Below are 22728 nucleotides of genomic sequence, written 5' to 3'. Positions count from 1 at the left end.
GGGTTCAGTTCCCAGCACCCACATGGTGTCTACCAACTGTTGGTAACTCCAGTTCCAGGGGATCCAACATCATCTTCTGACCTCCACAGGCAATGCATGATGTGGGGCACTTATATATATGCAGGCAGGACATTCATAGACATAAAAAGTGAAAATAAATTTAAAATTTTTTTTTAAATAAAAAATTTTTAAGATTTCCATAACTCAGATTTATATTACATTAAAGAATTCCCACTATTAATTCTCTTTCCTAATTCAGCAAATATTTATTGAGCATATATAATACATAAAACACAAGCTGGTTGTGGTGGCACACGCCTTTAATCCCAGCACCTGAGAGACAGAGGCAGGTAGATCTATGTGAAATCAAGGTTAGCCTGGTCTCCATAGCAAGTTCCAGGCCAGCTGGGGCTATAGGGAGACCTTGTCTCGAAAAACAACAACAACAAAAAAGCAAAACAAAACAAAAATGTATATTATATAAAACACTATTCTAGGGCCTGGGGGGCACAATGTAAACCAAGCAAGCTCCCCTCCCCAAGAGCTTGTGTCCAAGGTTGATGTTTTAAAACATTTATTTTATTTTATATTTCTTTTTTATTTTTTTTGTGCATGTGTGTGTGTGTTTTACCTGCATGTATGTAAGTGCATCAGTGCATACGATGCCTGTGGAGGTCAAAAGAGGGCCTGGAGCCCCTGGAACTAGAGTTTCAGACAGTTGTTAACTGCCATGTGTATGCTGGGAACCAAACCCCATCCTTTACAAGAACAACCAGTGCTCTTAACCACTAAACTATCTCTTCAGCCCCTGTTTTTGAGACAGAATGTCACTGTGCAGCACTGGCTAGCCTGAAACTCACTGTGTAGACCAGGCTGGGCTTGAACTTACAGAGATCCACCTGCTTCTGCCTCCTGAGTGCTGGGACTAAATGTATGCACCACCACTCCTGGCAAAAATATGACTACTCCTGCTAGCCAGCATGCTCTGATCCCCTACTAGGGGGTATTTAATGTTTTAATTTATATGTATGTGTTGGTATAAATGTGTACCATATGTGAGCAGGTACCTACGGAGGCCAGAAGAGGGATTGGATCCTCTGGAGCTAAGGATGGCTATAAGCTGCCTAATATGGGTAACTGGGAACCAAAGGATCCTCTGCAAGTGTAGGCAATGTTCCCAACCACTGAGCTATCTCTCCAGTGCCAACTTTGACTTTTCTTGATGGCATTTCATGTACCATCCAAGCATCTTGGATGTGTAAACATCCTAGTTCCATATCATCTTTTTACAGACATAACCTAATATTATGCAACATAGGTATTTTCAAAGACTGGAGATCACCACCTTACTCCAATAAAGGGATTCTAATGGAAGACAGGTAATACCATGAACCTCTAGGCACTTCAGAAAGTAAAATCTGAGACATGCCAAGCACAAGTCAGCATCTGCATACTTTGTACTAGGTATCTCATATACAGCTCATGAGATAACTACTATGAAATAGTAGTGTTAATATCGCCATCATATAGGTGAGTAAATTATGTTTTAAAATGTCCTGTGGGGATTGGAGAGATGGCTCAGTGGTTAAGAGCACTAAATGCTCTTGCAGAGGTCTTGGGTTCAATTCCCAGCACCCACATGGTGGCTATGAACTGTCCTTAACTCCAGTTCCAGGGGAATCTGATGCCCTCTCCTGACCTCTGCAGCATTGTATGACACGGTGCACTCACATACATGCAGGCAATATACTCCATATACTTAAAAAAATGTCCTATGCCCCACTTAAAAGTCATCTGTGAGCCAGGCGTGGTGGCGCATGCCTGTAGTCCCAGCACTTGGGAGGCAGAGGCAGGCAGATCTCTGTGAGTTCAAGGCCAGCCTGGTCTACATAGTGAGTTCCAGGACAGCTGGGGCTACAGTGAGACCCTACTTCAAAAAGACAAAAAAAAAAGTCATCTGTGGATATGAAATGATGGACCCAGAACTGGAACCCACTGGTCCTCCTGGTACCCTAGTCCCTGCTGCCTGTCCAGAAGTCTATTTCCTCCTTCCCATGGTCCAAACAATCCTTCACACAGATAATACTCCATACCCTGGAAATTCTGACTATTCTGACTCATTCCAATATATCCAGGAACTTATCCAAACTGCTCTGATTCTAGTACTAAGCACTAGACTGACAGGTGCTACTCAGTAAATATGGTGAGGTTTCAATATTTTTTTTCCCTAGGTACCAAGTCTTCTGGTTTAGGGGCCTGTGAGTGGCTTCTTGTTCTCACATCCTTCCTCTTCATCATCATAACTTTCCCATTGTCCATCTGGTTCTGCATAAAGGTGAGTTTCTATATGAACTCAACAGGTGATTTCCTGATGTCTCTCACTGACCCCTCCAGGCCACTCTCAGTCTATGTTTGATAATTGCCTGGAAGGCCTTCTTGCCTACCTGCCCTCCGGGAGAGCTCTGACTGACCTGGCTCAATGTAACCATGATGCTTCCTTGACTCTCCAAGTCTGCCCTTCCTGTTCTGAGCCCCTGAGTCACTCTGTTCTCATTGTACTTTAGCACTTCCCACAGGCTTAATATTGATATAGGTCTTCTGGCATGGCTTGGACAATATGTTATCACATCTAACATATATATTCCTCCCTGGTAGACTGAGAGGCCCTGCAGGATAGGACCTAAATCTAATTCATCCACATTTGATGACACAAAGATAAGCCCAGAATGCATCATGGCATCTACTCATCTACTCCTGACACTACAGGCAAACTTACAAGCAGCTTCCATAGATTATAAGAGACAATTGTCTTTGGTCCCCAGGTGGCTTACACATGTCAGCCCCCGAAGCAAATGAAGACCTCAGCTCAGGAAGCACATGCTGAGATGGAATTAGAAGCTCCAGGAATTTGGAGGAGAGAGAATAAGAGTAGCTAAGAGTAGGCAGGAGAAATCGTTAAAGATGTGGGTCTAACATTTGAGACATGAGAAGTGGAAGAAAGAACTGAACAGAAAGAAATTCAGACAGTGGTACAGCTCTGAAACAGTCACCACCCACCTGAAAGGGGACTCTCCAGCACCCCTGCCAGTCATTCTTCCTCCTTGTCTGGAGCTTCTGGGGAGGAGCAAGGCCTTAGCTGGACTGCAGATGCTGCTGGGGCTGTTGATGGTTGCATTCCTCACAGTAGACAGTAGCTTTTTCCAACCCTTTCTCCCCGCTTCCCACTTCTCTTTCCTAAGAATGCGTTGGATTGTATCCCATGATTTTTTTTTTTTTTTTTTTTTTTGCATCTGTTGGATTTTCACATGGTATCTAATCTTTATTCTGTCCTGATATGGCATATTATGTTTGCTAATTTTGAGATGTTAAAAATTCAATTTGTTGGCCGGGGTGATAGCTTAGTCAGTAAAGTGCTTGCCACATAAGCTTGAGGAACTGAGTTTGAGCCCCCACGTCTACATAAAAAAGTCAGGCACTTGTAATTACACTTGTAATCCCAGCACTGGGGAGGTGAAGATAGGCTGATCCCTGGAGCTCTCTAGGCAGCCAGCCTACTCCAGGCCACTGAAAGACTATATCCAAAAATGGGGTGTGTGATAAATGAGGAACAACAGCCAAGGCTGTCCTCTGGCTTCTACATGTACACATACACATGCACCCTTCCATGTGCACACACACACACACACACACACACACACACACGTGCCCACGCACACACACGACACACACCTCACTTGGTCATAATGTAAAATCTTTGTTACTGGCTTTAGGCTGCTAATCATTTGTTAGGATTTTTTGCATCTATCTCATTCTTATGAGATATTGTTGTGTAGTTTTCCTGTGGTATCAGTGATTTGACTTCATATATCATAGTAATATTAGCCTCAAAAAATGTACTGGTTTCTTTTTGTGTGTGAAAAGTTGATGGTCTCGCATTAAGTGCTTGACAGAATTCACCAAAGGTATACTACTTTATCTTGTATTTTACTTTGCATGAATTTTAATTAAAAATATTTTTTAATTTTTCCAGCTTTATTTTAATGTGCTTGATGAGTAAGATTTGTATATATTTAGTATACGATATGATTTTTTGGCTTTGCGGTGCTAGGGATCAAATTCAGGCTTATATATGTGCTAGGAAAGCACTCTAGCTCTAGCCTATATACTCAGTTCCAGTGTGATGTTTGGATATGAATATATATGTGAAATGATTACCACAATCACACTAACATATGAATCACTTTTAGTTATGATTTTTGTGTGGCAATAACACTTCAGATCAATTCTCTTAGCAAATTTCAAGTATAGCAGTATTATAGAATTGCTCAAGCCTTCTAATTCATTATTGGTTCTTTCATTTGTTGTTTTATCCATTGTTGAAAGTGGGGTACTGCTATCTCAACTGTCTCTTTTTTTGTATTTTTTATTTATTTTAGTCCATGAGTATGAGTGTTTTGCCTGCATGTATGTAAGTGCACCACATGCATGCAGTGTCCACAAAGTCCAGAAGAGAGTGTTGGATCCCTTGGAATTGGAATTATGGACGGTTGTTAGCTGCCATGTGGGTGCTGGGAACCAAACCCAGGACCTCTGCAAGAGCAGCCAATGCTCTTAACTTTTGAGCTCTCTCTCCAGCCCCTCAATTGTCTGTTTCTACCTTCAGTTCTTTTGGGTCTTGCTTCATGTGTTTTAGAGCACAGTTTTAGGTGCATATACTTTTATCATTGTTATATGCTCTGAATGATTACTCTTATCATTTTACAGTGCCCCTCTTTTTTTGCTTCTTTGTTTTAAAGTCCATTTTATCTAAAGTTCACTCCCCTCCTTTAATAGCTGTATGTGATTCATCTTTTTTCCAACTTCTTACTTTCAGTCTTCTCATATCCTTGAATATAAAGTATGTCTCCTTTAGACAGCAGACAGTTGGCAGACTTTTCTTAAAGTAAGATCTGAGGACCTGCATGTTTCTTCAGGGACCAATACTGACTTGCCATAGTGTGTAGGAAAGGCACCCAGACCAGGTATCTTAAGAAGCCAATTAGGCAGAGAAGGCAAAAGCAGAACCAAGCAGTCACATTTAAGCAAGGTCTTGACGAAATAAGATCTCACTCCATTTCTGGGAGGAATTTGTTTCTTCCAACAAAGAAGCAAATAATGCCAGGAACCAAACAGTTCAGACTTTCTGGAGCATGCTCTAGGACTCAAATCCAATTGCTGTTCTACCCCTCATTTCTACAGACAACACAGAGTTCAAACACAGGAGTTGTAAGACCCGGTTCCTGACCTCCAAGACTTACAGGGATTTGAACTCAGGTCCTCATGCTTGTACAGCAAGTGCTTTTACCCACTGAGCCATCTCTCCAGACCCATTTTTGAGACAAGGTCTCACTATATAGCACTGGCTGCCCTGGAGTATGCTATGTAGACCACACTGGCCTCAAACTTGAGGTGATCCTCCTGCTACTGCCTTCCCCAAGTCCTGGGATTACAGGTGTGTACTACCATGCCCGGCCTTTTGAGTACTTAATACTCAAAAATAAAAAAAAAAGATTTCTTTTCCCTAGGATCACTCTCATGCCAAGGCCTTTTGAATACTTTTTTTTTTCTTGAAGTCATTTGAAAGTATTCCATTTCCCTTTAGGTTGTAAAAGAATATGAAAGGGTAATTATATTTCGACTGGGACATCTGCTTCCTGGGAGAGCCAAAGGCCCTGGTAAGAAATATACTTTTTTTAACTCCTCTCCCACCCCATGAGTTGATGGTTTCTTCAATTCATACATATTTGTAATAAATACCTTAGATTATATGAACTTATTTGATTCAAGATGCCTGCATTTCCAATCTGTCAGTTAAAATGCAGGTGACAAGTGGCCAAGAGAGAGGACAAGTGCAGAGAGTGCCACACCAGGGCCAGATTGCTTAGAGCAGCAGGTCAGCTTCAGATCCATAGTTGGGGATTGGTTTGAGTACAATATGTTACATAGTCAGAGTCCTGGGAATTCTCCAAGAAAATCTGAGCTAGTTCATAATTCACTGGGGGGAAGATTAAGACATGGACAACAGGCAACATTCAGCACTAAATAACAAATTTGTCCTTAGTTGATAGAATTAAAGAGACATAGATTGAATCCTTCCTGTGTTTCAGGCAGTGGGAGAACTACCAGGGAATAGAGGAGTAAGAGATGATCTGTGATCTCTAGGATGTAAAAATCCAGTGGTGGTTCAAACTAACTATGGAGTACAGATAGAAGTACAGTTAGTCTGAAAAGTCTAGTAGGTTGAGTTTGGAGATCCAAGACAGCCACAAAGGCATAAGAAAAGGCAAAGCCCATTGTATATATACTGTAGAGGGTCTGAGTTCTCATCCAGGCCTGCAGAAACAAGTAACGAATGGAGCTCAGACTAAGAGACACTAATCAGAGTTTGAAGATTCAGAATCCAATACACAGGTCCATACAAAATAGAACCAGACCCTACTCTCTAGTTCCAAGATACATACCATCTTGCTCTGGGCCTGGTTTGTAGGAACCATCCCCACTGGGGCTAAGAAATGGCAGTAGCTGGGCTGCTCTCCCAATGAGTTCTGGGCTCTGTGAGATGCTGATAGTTCCCACAGAGCTGTGGCTCTTGCAGGAGCCATAGCATCCAGGGGACATTGAGAATTTTTCAATAAATCAGTCTACAGATGTCGATTGCACATTGAATCTGCATACTATAATGAGTATGTAGAGACTAACTAGCCAACAAGAAGGCTGGTATCATGGTATTCTACTCCTAGTATCCTGGAGCTACCATTTTAAGAAATAACACATGGAGGATTCTAGCTCTAGGATGACACATAGGTACAATGGACAGATTAAAATAATGTTGCAGAGTGCCTAAAAAGCACTAAGTCACACATTAAAGTTAATGATCATACATATTACACTGTACTTAAGGAGCCCAAGTCTAGTGAAGGGACAGATACTGTAAGAAATCTAGAGGGGTCCAATCAGACTGGCTAGGATCAAGAGAACAAATGATAGCAAATGCTGGCGAGGATGTGGAGAAAGGGGAATGCTCATTCACTGCTGGTGGGATTGCAAACTCGTGCAGCCTCTATGGAAAACAGTGTAGAGAACTCTTAAAAAACTAAGAGTGAACCTATCATATGACCCAGTTATACCACTCCTTACCATATACCCAAAGGACTCATCCTATTGTAGAGACACTTGTACAACCATGTTTGTTGCTGCTTTTTTCACAATAGCTAAGAGATGGAAGCAACCTAAGTGTCCCTCAACTGATGAGTAGATAACGAAAATGTGGTATATTTACACAATGGAGTTCTATTCAACAGTAAAGAAAGATGAAGTAATGAAATTTGCAGGTAAATGGAAGGATCTAGAAACTGAGAAAAGAAAAAAAATGGCATATGTTCTCCCTCCTATGTGGCTCCTAGCACCAAATCCTTTTAAATTCCATGTCCTTTTAATAAGATGATGCTATACAGCAGTCCCTTCTGCATGAAATAACTACCATCATTACGACTTCAGTTGAGCCTGATGGCTAAACATAGTCACTATTGGGCTTGTTGAAGGTTGTGCTAATTCACTGAAGGAGTGCCAAGCAGGGCCACTGGACCCTCACCTGAGTGTCCAGCCACTCTTCCCAGCCAACTAGTCCAGCCTTGAAAGACAAAAGAAAAATGAGGAAGAACCCAATAGAGGGATGCTTTTCGAAGCCCTTGTCAAGAAACTCCAATGGACTCTCATATGAACATTTGAGAATTGCCCTGTTCTGACTTTTTTCTAGTTCCCTGTCTAGAACTTGTAATGCTAATTACTCTTGCCTTTACTTCTCTTTCACGTCTCCTATTCATGATTCAATGACTTTCTTTTCCACTTAGAGATAAGCGATATGCAATTTGGGAGTCTTCTTCATAGACCCACTGAAGAGGTACTCCAATTGCGTCACCCTGCATTCCTGTTCAGTATGGAAGAAGTCAGAGACCTGATTCCCTATACGCAATTTGGGTAACCTCTTCAGGGGATGGCGTGATAAGAATAGGAGGTAGGAATTGGCTAGGCAGTTGGGGTAGAAAGACCCCAAAGAAATGTAGCTAAGTTTCTTGACTTTCAAGTCTAAATGTGCTTGGGCTTGTTAGCAACATACTCTGTTCCAAAGGTCAAAAATGTCAAAAGTATTTGGGAGCTTGTATCTAATCCTTAAAATATTTTAGGGTTACCTCTTCAGATGGGGGAATGTTGGAGGGGAGGTAGTGGGCATGGATTTGATCAAAACCCCTTATATGCATGTATGAAATTCTCAATAAAGTTTTTGTAAAAATTAAAAAAAAAAGAAAGAAATCTAGAGGGGTCAAGATGATAACTAAAGTGACCAAATGGCTCAGTTTGCTGGGGATGATCTCTGTTTACACGTTATACTGAAATCAGTTGTAATAATGCTCCCCCTTTAACCTCAAAAGTGTTTCCAGTTTAAAACAAATTATATGACAATACCTTAGCTATACAATAGCTATACAAAGCTACCCAATTGTCTCTTGGTACTTGGAAGCTAAGAAAAGCAATGTAATGTGCTGCCTGACTAAAAAGGTAAGCTCCAATGGCCCCCGCACTTACTGCTCACCTGTTATTTCCCCCACGTGCCTTCTTGTAGGTCTGTTCTTCTTTTTGCCCTGTCTGGACACCTACCACAAGGTTGACCTTCGTCTCCAGACCTTAGAGATACCTTTTCATGAGGTAAGCTACATGGCAGCTTTTGCTTTCTCTCAACGTTTTCCATAGTCCTGCCTCCAACTCTGTTTCATGAAAAACTGACTGTGCTTAAAAGTAGAAAGAAAAGTAGAGATGTGGAATATTTCTAAATTAAAAACTTATTAATCAAGGACATAATCAACAGAGTGAAAGTGACTTATGCAATAGGAAAACATACTTTCAAATTGTTTATCTTGTAAGGGGTTAATATGCAGGATATATGAAAAGTTCTTTTGGGTCAAGGAAAAGCAAACAACCTAGGTTAAAAACGGGCAAGGAAGGAGAGTCTCTTGCCATTTTGTATAGCTGTGGGGAAGTCACCATCCACACTTGGATGAAGACTTTGCAGTGTGGCCTTCTAGGGGGAGCACCCATACTTCTGTAAGTAAACCTGCTCACACATTGCTCTGTAAGTAAGCCCAATAAACTCACTGGTTCCCCAGACTGTAGTTTGGCAAAATCAAGCCTCTGCTTGTTAGAGAGACAAAGGGGGTGGGAGTGACATTGTTTACACCTCCCAGAAGGAATTTTAGCTACACTATCCTATTAAGAGACACCCTTTCAGAGAAAAGAAATACTGACATGTTCTATATACAGCATGGATGAATCTTGAGGACATTATGCTAAATGCAAAAGTCAATAAAAAAAACAAATGCTATTATGAGTCTACTTATAGTAGGTACCTAGAGTAGCTAAATTCACAGGGACAGAAAGAGTGTTGGTTGCCTGGGGTTATGGGGGAGGTGGATGGGCAATAATTATTATTTAATAAGTTTCAGTTTTGTCAGATGAAAGGCATCCCAGAGGTTGGTTGAACTACTACAGGGTAGTATTAAACACCAGTGAAATGAACACTAAAGGTACTATACTCTCTCTCTCTCTCTCTCTCTCTCTCTCTATAACCTTGTATTTCTCTATCAGTGATTCAAGTTTATAAGCCTTCCTAAATTGTCTTCTCCTTTGAGTGAGGTTCTTTCCAATTTTTTCTTTTGGCAAACAGAAGTTGTTTTCCTTTTAAAATGCTTATTTAAGATAGTAAAAGTTAACCAAAGGGAAAAAAATTCAATCTTCAGGAGATATTTGTGTATTGATGTACATAGTTGCATTATTCATAAAGCTCAAACATGGAAGCAACCCAAGTGGCTATCAACAGAAAACTGATAAGCAAAATATCAGCTATTCACACAGTGAGATAATGTGCAGACTCATAGGGAGATTCTGGCATAGAATCTACATCTGACATCTACAATGTGGATGAATCTTCGGGACATTCTGCTAAATGAAATAATAACAGAAAGATAAATTCCATATGATTCTACTTTTATGAGGTGCTTAGAGCCATCAAGATCATAGAGATACTGCAGTGATGGTTTTTAAGAGCAAGAAGGGGGCCAGGATTTAATAGGTTTAGAGTTTCCATTTTACAAGTCAGAAGAGACATACGAAGATGAATTTTTGTAATGGCTGTACAACATTATGAATGTGTCCAATGTCACAAAGTTGTATACCTAAGAATGGTTAAAATGGTCATTTATATATGTATATTTTTAACACAATCAAAGTGCTGGAAAATATACTTTTCCCTACTACTAACACCCATGAGTACTTGTTGATGTTTTGGAGTGCAACTTTCCAGAGTTTTCTATGTTTATCTTTGTTTCTATGTTTTTCTATCTTTACAGATTATTACATTGTATCCTGCTCTTCTTTTCTCCAACACTATATTGCAGTCACCTTTTCATATATTATCTGTGCTTTTTCCTGAAGATGGACACATATTTTATTGTGTGGCTATACCATCATTTTATTCAACCAGCTACATATTGATGATATTTTCCAATATTTTACTGCAGTAAGCAGCACTGTGAATAACAATTCATACAGCTGAATCCTTAAAATTTGGCCCTATGATAAATGTCTATGGGTGTCAATGTTGAGAAATGCATCTTCTCAGGGCCTTTGCTGTGCGCTATCAGCTTACCCTCTAGTGTCATTCCAGAAGCATATGTGAGCTCACTTATATCCCAGAACACTCCTCTTTTCCAGAAGACTTGTTTGGCATCAGCTCAGGAAGGCCTGATATAAAATCAACTGAATGTTTTCATGCAAGAAAATTATTTTTGATTTGTCTTTACAAAATAATTTCTAACATAATTTCTTTAAATTATGAATTCTGGCCCTAGAGAATGACTCATCAGTTAAGATCATTGACTACTCTTACAGAGGACCTGGGTTCAGTTCCCAGCACCCACATGGCAGCTAACAACTGTCCATAACTCTAGGTCCATGGGACCTAAATACCCTCTCTGGCCTCTGTGGACATTGTACAACACAGGTGCACTTACATACATGCAGGCAAAACACAGATGTAAAATAAAAATAAATAAATATGATTTCTTTAATGTATTTTTCTGAGCCTGGGTTAGTGTCTCTCTCTCTCTCTCTCTCTCTCTCTCTCTCTCTCTCTCTCTCCCTCATTGATTAAATGCCTGCTGGATCAGCTTCCCCACTGCTGAGACCACAGGCAAGCATTACTATGTCTGGTATGTTTAATAAAATCTTCATATTTTTTCTAAAGCATATTTTGAATGAAGAGTAAGCCCATTTCTCTTTTTCCTTACTATACTCTTATTCTGAGATAATGCACTTTGAATTCATTTAGTTTCCCTGCCCCAATAGAAGAGGAGCCCGTGAATTCAACCTGTCATCCAAACTTTTCTTCTGCCCAGGTGGTGACCAAAGACATGTTTATAATGGAGGTAGATGCTGTCTGCTACTACCGCATGGAGAATGCCTCTCTTCTTCTAAGCAGTCTTGCTCATGTGTCCAAAGCCATCCAGTTCCTGGTACAAACCACTATGAAGCGCCTCCTGGCACATCGATCCCTCACTGAAATTCTTCTAGAGAGGAAAAGTATTGCCCAAGACGTAAAGGTACTGAGATAAGTTTAATACTGAATGCATCAAAGTTATCTCTGCCTTTTAGTCATTTGTTTATTGTCCATTTGTTAATCTGCATGTGCCAGGCATCCAGCTATTCAAGATGCCATTCCTTGAGTGACTGACATTTAATTAAAAAGTTGCCCAGTTGATTGAATCAATTATAATCAGTGTTATGTACATATTTTGCTCTCCTCCCCACCCTATGGCTGCTCCGTGACCTTAGGCCCACTGTGAGGTGCCGGCCTAGGACAGAATGTTGAGAGGGGATGCTGGCACGCATAATGGGGCTGGTGGGCATGGGAAGGAGGGTTGATGGTAGTAAACTAAGATGAGGAGGCGTGGTTCCTAGGTGCTGACAGTCTGCCTGGGGAAGCAACATAATGTGAGCAAAGGTAAATAACAATCAATTCAAGTAAGGCTTTCAGATGTCAGATGCCACACATCCTTTCATGATTAATTGCTTATTATCTGGATTTAATTGATTTGGCATTAAAGGAGGGGATAGAAATAAAAACTCACTAGGGAGATGGCTAAGTGGGTAAAGTACTTGCTATGCAAGCATGAGGACCTGAGTTCGGATCCCCAGCACCCACATAAAAAGCCAGGTGTGGTGGTGCAGACCCAGTACTGAGAGGCAGAGCCAAGAGGATCCTGGGAGCTCACTGGCCAGCCAGTCCAGCCAGCTGGCAAGCACCAGGTTCAGTGAGAGATCCTGTCTCAGAAAATAAGGTGAACAACAGCAGAGGAAGACACTCACATGGACCTTGGGCTTCCAAATGCACAAATATGGGTGCATGTACACACACACACACACACACACACACACACACACACAAAGAAAAATAGAAATCATCTTCTAAGCAGTCTTATTGAGTCTAGAGGCACTAAGGTCTGCAATCTCTTCAATCTCATACCTCAGCCAGGGTAGACACTTCTGTTACCAAAACATATTGGTAAGAGGTATTAAGAAGACAGAATAGGGGCTGGAGAGATGGCTCAGTGGTTAAGAACTGATTGTTCTTGCAGAAGACCCGGGTTCGAATCCCAGCACCCACATGGCAGCTAGCAACTGTCCGTAACTCCAGTCCCATGGGATCTGACAGCCTCTTCTGACCTCTGCAGCATTGCACAACATGGATGCACTTACCTACATGCAGGCAATATACACATACACATAAAATTTAAAAAACAAAAACAAAAAAAAGACAGAATAAAGCAGGTCTGTGGGAAGGTAGCCAGTCAGGTGACATTTAACACCAGTGACCAAGCCTCACACCAAAGTCATGGAAACACCCAGGCCCCAAACTAGGTTAGGAAGTTGTAGATAAGATCTAGGAGGAAGAAAGGCCTGAAATGGAGTAACCTCAGAATCAAAGGCACCAATAACGATTATGTTTTATGGGACCTGGAAAAATGCAGTGTCAGCCAGGTGTGGTGGCACACACCTTTAATCCCAGCACTTGGGAGGCAGAGGCAGGCAGATCTTTGTCAGTTCAAGGCCAGCCTAGTCTACAAAGTGAGTTCCAGGACAGCTGGGACTACAGAGACCCTGTCTCAGAAAGCCAAAAAAAAAAAAAAAAAAAGCAATGTCCAAATGTTTATGACTTGTCCAAAGTGTCCCTAATAAACTAGGGTTAGTATCTTTTGTTTGTTTGTTTATTTATTTATTTATTTATTTAATTTTATTTATTTAGACAAGGTCTCCCTGTAGCCCCACCTGGCCTGTAACTTGCTATAAGACCAGGCTAGCCTTGATCTCACAGAGAGCCACCTGCCTCTGCCTTTTCCTTCCAAATACTGTGATTAAAGACGTGTGCCACCATGCCCAGCTAGAATTAGTATCTTGATGGAAAAGGAAAGACATTGGAAAATAAAGAGAAGGGGCTGGAAAAATGGCTCAGCAGTTAAGAGCATTGGTTCTTTCTTACAGAAGACCCAGGTTCAGGTCCCAGCACCTACATAGTGGCTAACAACCATCCTAACTACAGTACTAGGGGATCCAATGCCCTCTTCTGGCCTCTGAATGTTGCACATATGGCTGCACTTAAATACATGCAGGCAAAACACTCATACACATAAAATAAAAATAAATAAAAATTTTAAATTTTCAAATTTTTAAAAAATAAAAATCAGCTAAAAAAGAGATAAAGAACATGAAAGATATATGGGAGTTCCAGCTCTGATTTTTAAATCACTCAGTATGCTCCCCCACTGTCTCCTTAATCTCCTTCCTTGTTCATCCCTGTCCTTTGAAAGAGAAGACTGTTGACATCTAAGCTCACCTTTGTTACACTGAATTATAACTTGGGCATTTATACATCTGTCACCCCAGAGTATGAATTCCATAATGGCAGTGTCTTGCATGGGCTTGGCACACAGCCAAGTCTTGGATAAATAAAGTAACGGTAACTGTTAGCTTCACTTGCCATCATCTTTCTTCCACTGAATTCAGTGCTCCCATCTACTTAGCATTCACCCAGCATAGAGCACTTTCATGTCTCCAGGCCTTCTCAAGCAACTTCTCTGCCTGGAATTCTCTTTTTTTCTACAAGACAAATCTTATGTATTCCTTATGATGCCACCTCATGTATGATGTAATATCGACATTTCTTACACCTGCTCCCCCAAATTAGTTGGTCTTCTCTGGATTCTCAATGCGATGCACTACTAGCCTCCAAGAAATTACCAGAAAATATGTTTAAAAAGAAACGAGTATGGGCTAAAATGGAGAGCTCTATGCCTGCTCCGCCATCCTCCTGTTTCCAGAATCCAGTTCATTTTTTCCAGCTCCATTTCCAATTTCAGTCTTGGAGGACAGAGAGGACAGAAGTGTGGTGATCCTGATGCACAGCAGTAAGGGAGGAAAGGCATCCTAACAATGAGAGCCATCTGGCAGGGTCTGAGAATAGGGACTCTTCTCTAGTGAGTGCATTTTAAAACAGACTGAACAAATACACTATACCCTAGTGCTTTCAAATTTTCAGAAACCTGGTGACTTAAAATAACAGCTTACTCTTACATGAAGACCAGAATCCCAAATCAGTTTCACTGGGCTCAAGTCCAGTCAGCAAGGCAAAGTCCTTCTGGAGGCTGAAGGAGAATCCTACAACCTTGTCTTTCTCAGCATCCAGTACCACCTGCCTTTCTCAGCCGCTTTATCTGCCCTCTGTCTTTTACCTTCACAGTCCAGCCCTTGCTCCCCTCATCTCAACGCCTTCCGTTCTGGAGTCAGATCTTCTCTCAGATGAGGATACGTGTGATTGAATCCAAGGCCCACCAGAATAATGTCTCCTCTCAGGAGCCTTTGACTTAATCACATCTTCTAAGTCCTCTTGGGTAACATTCGTAGGTTCTAGGGATTGGGAACATAAACACCTTTGGGAGCCATTATTCAGTTCCCTATATACCAACTTTAGATTCACAGTGATATCTAATGGCACTGTTCTGTTAAACAACTCTGTCCCAGACACTGTGACAGTTAACAGGCCTGGTGTCCTCTGAAAGGAAATGTTGAGAAGACAAAACTATGGCTCTTGGTGCACAGGAGGGCTCTATTCTCACCTGGAAGGTCTCACTGGGGTCTCATTTCTTTCCTCCACAGGTTGCCTTGGATTCAGTGACCTGTGTTTGGGGCATCAAAGTGGAGAGAACCGAAATGTAGGTAGGAAAATAACCAGGTAGAACAATGTTTTTTTAAGAATAATATTTGAAAATTTAATTTTAGTACTGTAGCCACATTGGTACAAGAGAAAAACATTACCTAACTGCTATAACATTTGGGCAAACTGTCCTCATAGTTTTCATTAAATATTACATAAACTTACCATTTTATACTTTCATTGGTTTTAGTGGTATCAGAGGTGCAGCTGTGACTACCACCTATTTCACAGCTTCATCACCCCAGAAAAAAGTACTCATAAAGCAAGAGCTCTCTATCCCCCTCACCTCAGCCCCTGACTACTACCATTTCTCCTTCAGTGGATGCTCCTGCTACTCTGGGCATATCACAGAAATGAAATCACAGCATGAAGCCTTTGTGTCTGGCTTCTTTTCACTTAGCATACTTTTTCAAGGTGTATCTGTAGCATGGCATATACCAGTACTTCATTTCTTTTTATAGCTGAATAATATTCCATTGTATGGCCATACAAAATTTTGATTATACATTGAATAGCCACCTTTGAGCTATTATGGAAAAGGCTACAGTGAAAATTCACTTTTGTGTCTTTCATGGAATATTATTAGAATTGTTCTTATTTGGTCAGTCTTACTCTCCAAAACTCAATTCTTCTCTTTTATAAACTTAGATGAGTTCCTCTTATCTTTACTATCAATTGTATGGCACCTCAAAGTTGTTTTTCTTAAATTTTTTTGTTTATTTTTATTTTACATGTATGAGTGTTTTGCCTGCATGTATGTAAGTGAGCCCATGTCATGCATTGCCTGTGGAGGCCAGAAGAGGGCATTGGATCCTTCCTGGCCTTTTGGCCATCATCCATGGTCTTATGCTGGAAGTATTTCTGTTCCATGTGGGTGAGGTAGGCAGTATTCTCTTGTGCACCTGGATGAAAACAGACACGAACACTGAGGAACACAGCCCTGTTCATAATACCAAGTGCTTCCTTGAAGTTATTTTTCACAGATGGCTGTGCCAGCACCTGGTCTGAGAACATGGACTTCCAGCCAAGGTACCACTTGGTGATCTCCTCATAATCAGGGTTGTTACTGAGCCAAAAGCACAGTCTCTGAAGCCACTTGGGGAAGAAGTGTTTCTCCAGGAGTCCTACCAGGCTGGAGACAGAGATCATCCTTTCCCAGTTCATCCCCCAGGAGAAGGCATCCATGTGCTGCTGGTGGGGGTGGATGACTAGTTCACCCAGGCACATACTCAGCTTGGGCAAGATGTTGTTGACTTGAAAGCCTCCCATGAGCCCTGGGTGAAGACATCTTTCCAGGGCTGCAAGGACTAACCTGGCTGAAACATCCCTGGGGTGCCACTTCTGCAGAGCACTCAAAAGCTTGCTGCAGATGATGGGGTAGAGCAACTCCAGGCAGGACTGCATGAGGGGCAGGCACCACAGATGGATCCATGAGTGGATGGGAACAGTGTCCATCAAGGGCTTCCAGCTGTCCACCTCCTTCTGCAGCTTGGAAAAGATGAACCAGTCCAGGATGTTGTCCACAATCCATACCAGGAGGATGTACACCTATTCGTCCAGGAAGTCCACCATGGGGCTGCCATTCCTGGGCTGCCACTAGCTGATGGCATTGTGTACAGAAGGCATCCAGACCTCCCACATGAGCCTATGAAAGAGGTCTGAGGATGGGTCCTGGTTGCTGTGGGATAGCAGCTGGTCATCTTCCAGAAGGCTCTTCCACTTAGAGATGATCTGGGTGCCATAGGTACTGTCTACTAGGAGGTAGTCCTTGATGAGTGGGAATACGGAGGCTAGGGGGGAGGTTTGTTAAGGGGTGCTCCTCGAAGTACTTGTGCTGCAGTGTCTGGAAGATATAGGCAAACTCCTCCAGTGTGAGGGGGTTGGCGTGTGCTGCTGCATGCTCCCCTCCCACTCCTCTACCAGGGCTAGCACTGGGCTACATGACCTACTCCTCCTGAGCCAGGACCTCAGTGGTTTTGTCCAGCTCATGGGAGAGGATGCCCATCATGTCCTCCTCACACTGCAGCTGCTGGGCATTCTGGATGATCTCCTGCTCCATGTGCCGGATGAGCAGATGAAGATTGTGTTCCAGCTCTGGCAGCTTGAAGCCTGGTCCTTTGACCTCTTTTCTGAGCTTCTGTGGCAGCTGTGAAAACGACTAATCAATTTAGATAATCCGCACAGGAATGTCCAGAGGCTCCTTGGTGCTCTTGGATTTAGTCCTGTTCACAATATTTTATATCCCAGTTCCACACATTAGTCTTTGCTTGGAATTAAAGCAAAGGAAATTGAAGATTTCAGACTATGGCACTCCGGATGTCAAGGCACTCCATAGACTATTAGGAATACATTTGGACTTAACTGTGTAGGAAGGAACCTGCATGTATCCATGGCTAGTGGTTGGTTTGCTCTGTGTCAGCTTTAACTCTAGATGTCTTCTAGAAGGCTCAGAGGTATATAAGACCCAATGACATTGGTGTATGGGAAACCTGTCTCTGTCACTCAGAAAGCACATTGAGGGAAAGGGGAATCTGCGGCAAGACCCACCTGAACAGAAGGATAAGGCTAAACTTTGAATTGCTTATTGCTTAGATCTGGTTTTCTATAGAAACTACGAAGGAGAAAAATATATGAGGAAGGCAGACTTCTGATTTCCCAGGTTCCAGCTCAGCTCTGAAGAAAGCACAGTTTAAGCTTGGACCACTTATACTAGTATTGTTTTTATTTTTAATAACACAAAGTCTAGAATCGTATTATCTTTCAGTACTTTAATGGACATGGGGATGGCCTTTGTTATCATTTGAATGGAGAATTATAGGCACCTTGTAAAATTCTCTAAAAATAGGTGATTTGGGTCTGTCTTCATGGGAGAGCTTCATGGATAGCCCTGAGAACTGGTACAGGTCCCTGAACCTTAACTTTCATTCATTTTCAGAATTCACTCATTTACACTAGCCAGCAGGGATGAACTGATTCTCAGCAAGTCCCAGTGCCTTCCCCTGAACAGTAAATTCTAACTGAACAGAATGTGTGTTTCTAGAATTCTGAGGTGGAAGATGGGCAGATAAGAGCATGTCCAAGGTCAGTGCCTTAAATACCATAGACTGTACGGGTCTATGACATTCTTATTACACAGAGTTTATGTTCATAATTTGTGGTCACTTTTATCACTTAAGACTTTATGTAAATCCTATTAAAGAAGGAAAAGCAACCTTGAGAGGCTGGAGAGATGGCTCAGCAGTTAAGAGCACTGGCTGCTCTTGCAAAGGACCTGGGTTCTATTCCCAACACCCACATGGTGGCTAACAACCATCTGTAACCCCAGGAACATGGCACATGGCTTGGTGTGGCTACCAGGTCTTTGCCCATGAACTTTAAGGACCTCATCAAGACCTAGACTGAGGAGCACATTTTGTTCATGCCCATCACTGGCAAACAGTATGACGGCAAGCAGATCTATACTTTTGGCCCTATTGTGATCTACATAGGCCTAGGTATGGTGTTCATGTTGAGTGAGAAGACATGGGTGCCCACCTCCCTGCAGAGCCTCCTTGACATGGCTAAGTAGACAGGCTGGAGCTGCTAGACCCTGCTCCAGGGATGGATTTGCAGTGACTGAACTGTAAGAGACTAAATTCCTAGTAAGCAAAAAGGGTCACTGAGAATAAAGATGGCACACTTCCTGCTTCTTTTTGGTCTCTGGCAGGAAGACTTTTTTTTTTTTTTTTTTTTTTTTTTTTTTTTGTCTTTTTGAGACAGGGTCTCCCTGGTAGCTTCAGCTGGCCTGGAACTCACTATGTAGACCAGGCTTGCCTTGAACTCACAGAGATCTGCCTGCCTCTGCCTCCCGAGTGCTGGGATTAAAGGCGTGTGCCACCATACCCGGCCAGGAAGACCTTATTTTTAACTCCAACAGGTCCCTTCAACTGACTTGCTTAGAGTCACATGGCCCTGGATCTCAGCTTAGAGATGTGACCCATCACCCATCTTAGCACTGACAAATTCAAAATTAGGGGAGGGGAAACCACTAAAATCCTTAAAACCCCGCTCCTCCTCAGGGACTTTGGATGCGTGTATGAATGTGTTTATGTATGCTGACTCTTTATATGTATAGATGTAATTATCTTTCAACAAAAGTTTGCTTTTTGCTCTCAAAAAAAAAAGAGAGAGAGAGAGAGAGAATTCCCTGCTCATGGAACAGCGGTAGAAAGGGGCAAGTCTGTAAGGAAGGCCTGGCTGCTAAGGTCAGGGCCACACACGTGTATTTCCTGTATTCTTTTACAGTAAGGATGTGAGGCTGCCAGCTGGGCTTCAGCACTCTCTTGCTGTGGAAGCTGAAGCACAAAGACAGGCCAAAGTGCGGGTGAGCCATCCCTGAGCGTGATGTCCTCCCACCAATGGCTTTCTGTAAGCAGCACCAGAGAGCCCAGAAGAAGGCCTGCTGGTGGGGAAATTTCTCCTTTGCTTCCTTCCATTGGTCCAGGAGCTGAGTGGAATATGTCTGTGTCCCCATCATGTTGATAGTGTATTCACAGGACTGACTGCACAGTCCCTATTCCCACATTACCTTCTAAAAGTGCCATCCTCCCAAATGCCTTCATCCTCTGTTTAAAAGCATCTCTTTCTTCCTCATCCCGCTTCTCTTGTGCTGTGATCTTCCCCAGATAGTTTAGTCCCCTGTCACCCTTAGCACAATGAAGGGATAGAGAAAGGAAGATTTCTCTCAAAGAACTCAGTGGATGAAGAAAAGGACCCCAACTACAGAGAAGAATTAATAACCTGGAGCTCTAAGAGGAGGGATGGAGGGAAGTGGTCCTCTGGGCACAGTTGCTCCTAGATCCCTAAGCCCAGTTATCTGTGCCCCGTTTTAGGTGGTACATGAGTGGTGGGCTCAGAGCCTTCTCTTCTGAAATACCCATTCTTTCTTACCATGCTGGAGATCAACCTTTCCTAATTCCATGCTTGTACTTAGAACTCTGGCCAACCTTCCCTCTGCATGACAAAAGCCTACTGTTTAAGCCTACCAGACATTAATAATCCCCCTAATCTTCATTTATACTTGTCACAGCCTATAACAAACTACACCTTAAATTTTGATTGATAGTTTAATCTGTTTCCCCTACCTCAGGATCCATCAGAAAGAAGACTGAATCTGGTCTCCTGAATTGAACAATACCTGCCACTGGGTGGATGTGCAGTGCTTGTTTTCTGAGTCACATTGAATGAATGGCGAGTGATTAAAACCCCCATGGATGAAGAAGCAGGTCACTTTGCTTTCCCTCATATCTGTTCTCTAGATGATCGCTGCAGAAGGGGAAAAGGCCGCTTCTGAGTCCCTGAGGATGGCAGCTGAGATTCTGTCGGGCACCCCGGCGGCTGTTCAGCTTCGATACCTACACACCCTTCAGTCACTGTCCACAGAGAAGCCGTCCACTGTGGTTTTACCTTTACCATTTGACATGCTAAATCTCCTGTCTTCTCCCAGCAACAGAGCTCAAGGAAGCATTCACTACCCCAATTCTTTCAAACCTGTTGAGTCACTAAATCCCAAAAAGAAAGACTCTCCCATGCTGTAGGGCTGGATGGGCAAAGGACTGTGTGAATCTACCATATTAAGCCATACTCCTGAGTGAGGCACTGGGTCCTCACTTTCTGCCCTTCCTCAGGTTGCCAAGTAGGATGCCCTTTGAATGTAGGATGTCACAACATGGCCACATGCATGAGAATACAGCGAACTGATGCAGTGGTAAGAGAAGGAATCTAACCACAGGCAAATCATCTCATCACCATAAATAGAGGAAAGAGATCTGGAAAGAATTTTGAATCTAAACATGGTTCAATTTTGATTTCTGAAGATTTAGTTCAAATATCTTTTTTACTGTATATTCTCTCTGGCCCTTTTGACAAGGTCTTTGCAGCTCCCACAGCCCTTTTTATGAGCCCCCACCCATGTGTTTATCACATTCAGTTGTAAACCTATGCTTAAGATTCAAACTTCCGGCCAGGTGGCGTACACCTTTAATCCCAGCACTTAAGAGGCAGAGGCATGTACATCTTCAAAGCACATCTCACTCACGTCCCCTCCCACACTCAATCATTTGACTCCATTCTAAATTCCTTGCACCCAACTCTAACAATAACACTATAGTCATTCTTAAATGTTCCCAAGAGAAAATGGAAGAAAAAAAGTGTACCCATGTTGCATGTAAAGTTTATATCTAATTAAAGAACTTAAATGGAACTCTTGAATGGAGATTACTTAAGTTTTTTTTTCTTAATTTTCATTCTTCCTTTTTCTTTTTTTGGGGGGCGGGATTATGAGGATCAGAATAAAGTCACACTAAACACGTTAACTCTTCTTTATAATCTCAACACTTGGAAAGCTGAAGCAAGAGAATCATAAATTTGCAGCCAGGCTGGCCTTTATCACAGACTCTGTTCTTACAGGTAGCACGAACCAAATTCCACGTACACTGGGAAGTGCTGGAATTATGGAAGGTGAGGCTTAGTTGGAGGAAGTGGATGGATGAGACCATGCCTTTGAAGGATCCATTCTGTCCCTGGCCACATCCAGTTCCTCTCTGCTTCCTGGCCACCAGGAGATGAACAGTTTCTACCACGTGGTCCTACCACCTGTTATTTGCACCTCACCTTGAGTCCAAAGCAACAGATCCAGTCAGCCTTGGACTGAAACCTAGCAAAACATGAGCCAAAATAAACCTTTCCTTCCTTTGTTTTTCTCAGGTATTTGTCATGGTAACAAAAAGTCGGTGGAATATGATAAAGCCAATCAGTTTCCTTTCTACTACAGTGCCAGGACAGCTTTGCAGAGATGTCAGCATGGGTGTGTCTTAACATTTGAGCACACAGTAGCTGGTCTCCCTCAACACAAGCATTATAGCCTCGTTTAACAGCCTTGATGCCAGGCTAATGAACAAGTTCCTCCCTCTACACTGCTTGAGAAACCCAAATACTTACAGCAAGGTCTGAAGGACTATGTAAACTTTCCCACAAAACAATTATTTTGGAGAGTAGAGCTTTCCAAGCTAACCTACAGATGCCTTCTCCATGTCACATTTTTCTCAAAACCACCAAACATTATGTCTTCCTAACACCACCCTGACTCGGAGAGGGACATTTCCTTTCTCATGTTGTGTTATGTTTTGGTAGAACAGTAGAGCAAGATCTTTCTTTCCCTTTAAAGAAGACGCTGAGATCCCTGAAGTCTTCTCACTATCTGTCCCAGGTAGCTTTAGCTGTGAACTTGACACAAGTTTGAGTCACCTGAGAAGGGACTATCAATTGAGAGATTACGAAGATCAGCCTGGACTTAAAGGCATGTCTATGGGGGATGGCCTTGATTGTTAATT

The 22728-nt window shown here is 42.3% G+C and overlaps 1 protein-coding gene and 1 pseudogene across 2 annotated transcripts in view; one reads left to right on the top strand and one right to left on the bottom strand.

The window, feature by feature from the left end:
- The window catches only part of Nphs2 (NPHS2 stomatin family member, podocin), a 26125-nt gene extending 5191 nt beyond the window's left edge, over positions 1 to 20934 (top strand). Inside the window, exons 2-8 of one of the 2 annotated variants that reach the window (XM_008826138.1) lie at positions 2232 to 2335; positions 5642 to 5714; positions 8660 to 8742; positions 11487 to 11690; positions 15301 to 15356; positions 19643 to 19721; positions 20656 to 20934. In XM_008826138.1, the coding sequence (XP_008824360.1) occupies positions 2232 to 2335; positions 5642 to 5714; positions 8660 to 8742; positions 11487 to 11690; positions 15301 to 15356; positions 19643 to 19721; positions 20656 to 20934 (878 nt within the window). The remainder of the gene's footprint in view (positions 1 to 2231; positions 2336 to 5641; positions 5715 to 8659; positions 8743 to 11486; positions 11691 to 15300; positions 15357 to 19642; positions 19722 to 20655) is intronic. The other variant, XM_008826139.1, reaches the window with a different exon arrangement.
- LOC103728012 lies at positions 15970 to 18745 on the bottom strand (annotated as a pseudogene).
- Positions 20935 to 22728: the final 1794 nt, after the last annotated feature.

Source organism: Nannospalax galili, unplaced genomic scaffold (assembly GCF_000622305.1).
Source record: "Nannospalax galili isolate Female #2095 unplaced genomic scaffold, S.galili_v1.0 scaffold429, whole genome shotgun sequence".
NCBI classification, from domain to species: Eukaryota; Metazoa; Chordata; class Mammalia; order Rodentia; family Spalacidae; genus Nannospalax; species Nannospalax galili.
Note: the sequence above shows the minus strand (reverse complement) of the source record. Positions and strands in the feature narration are given on the sequence as shown.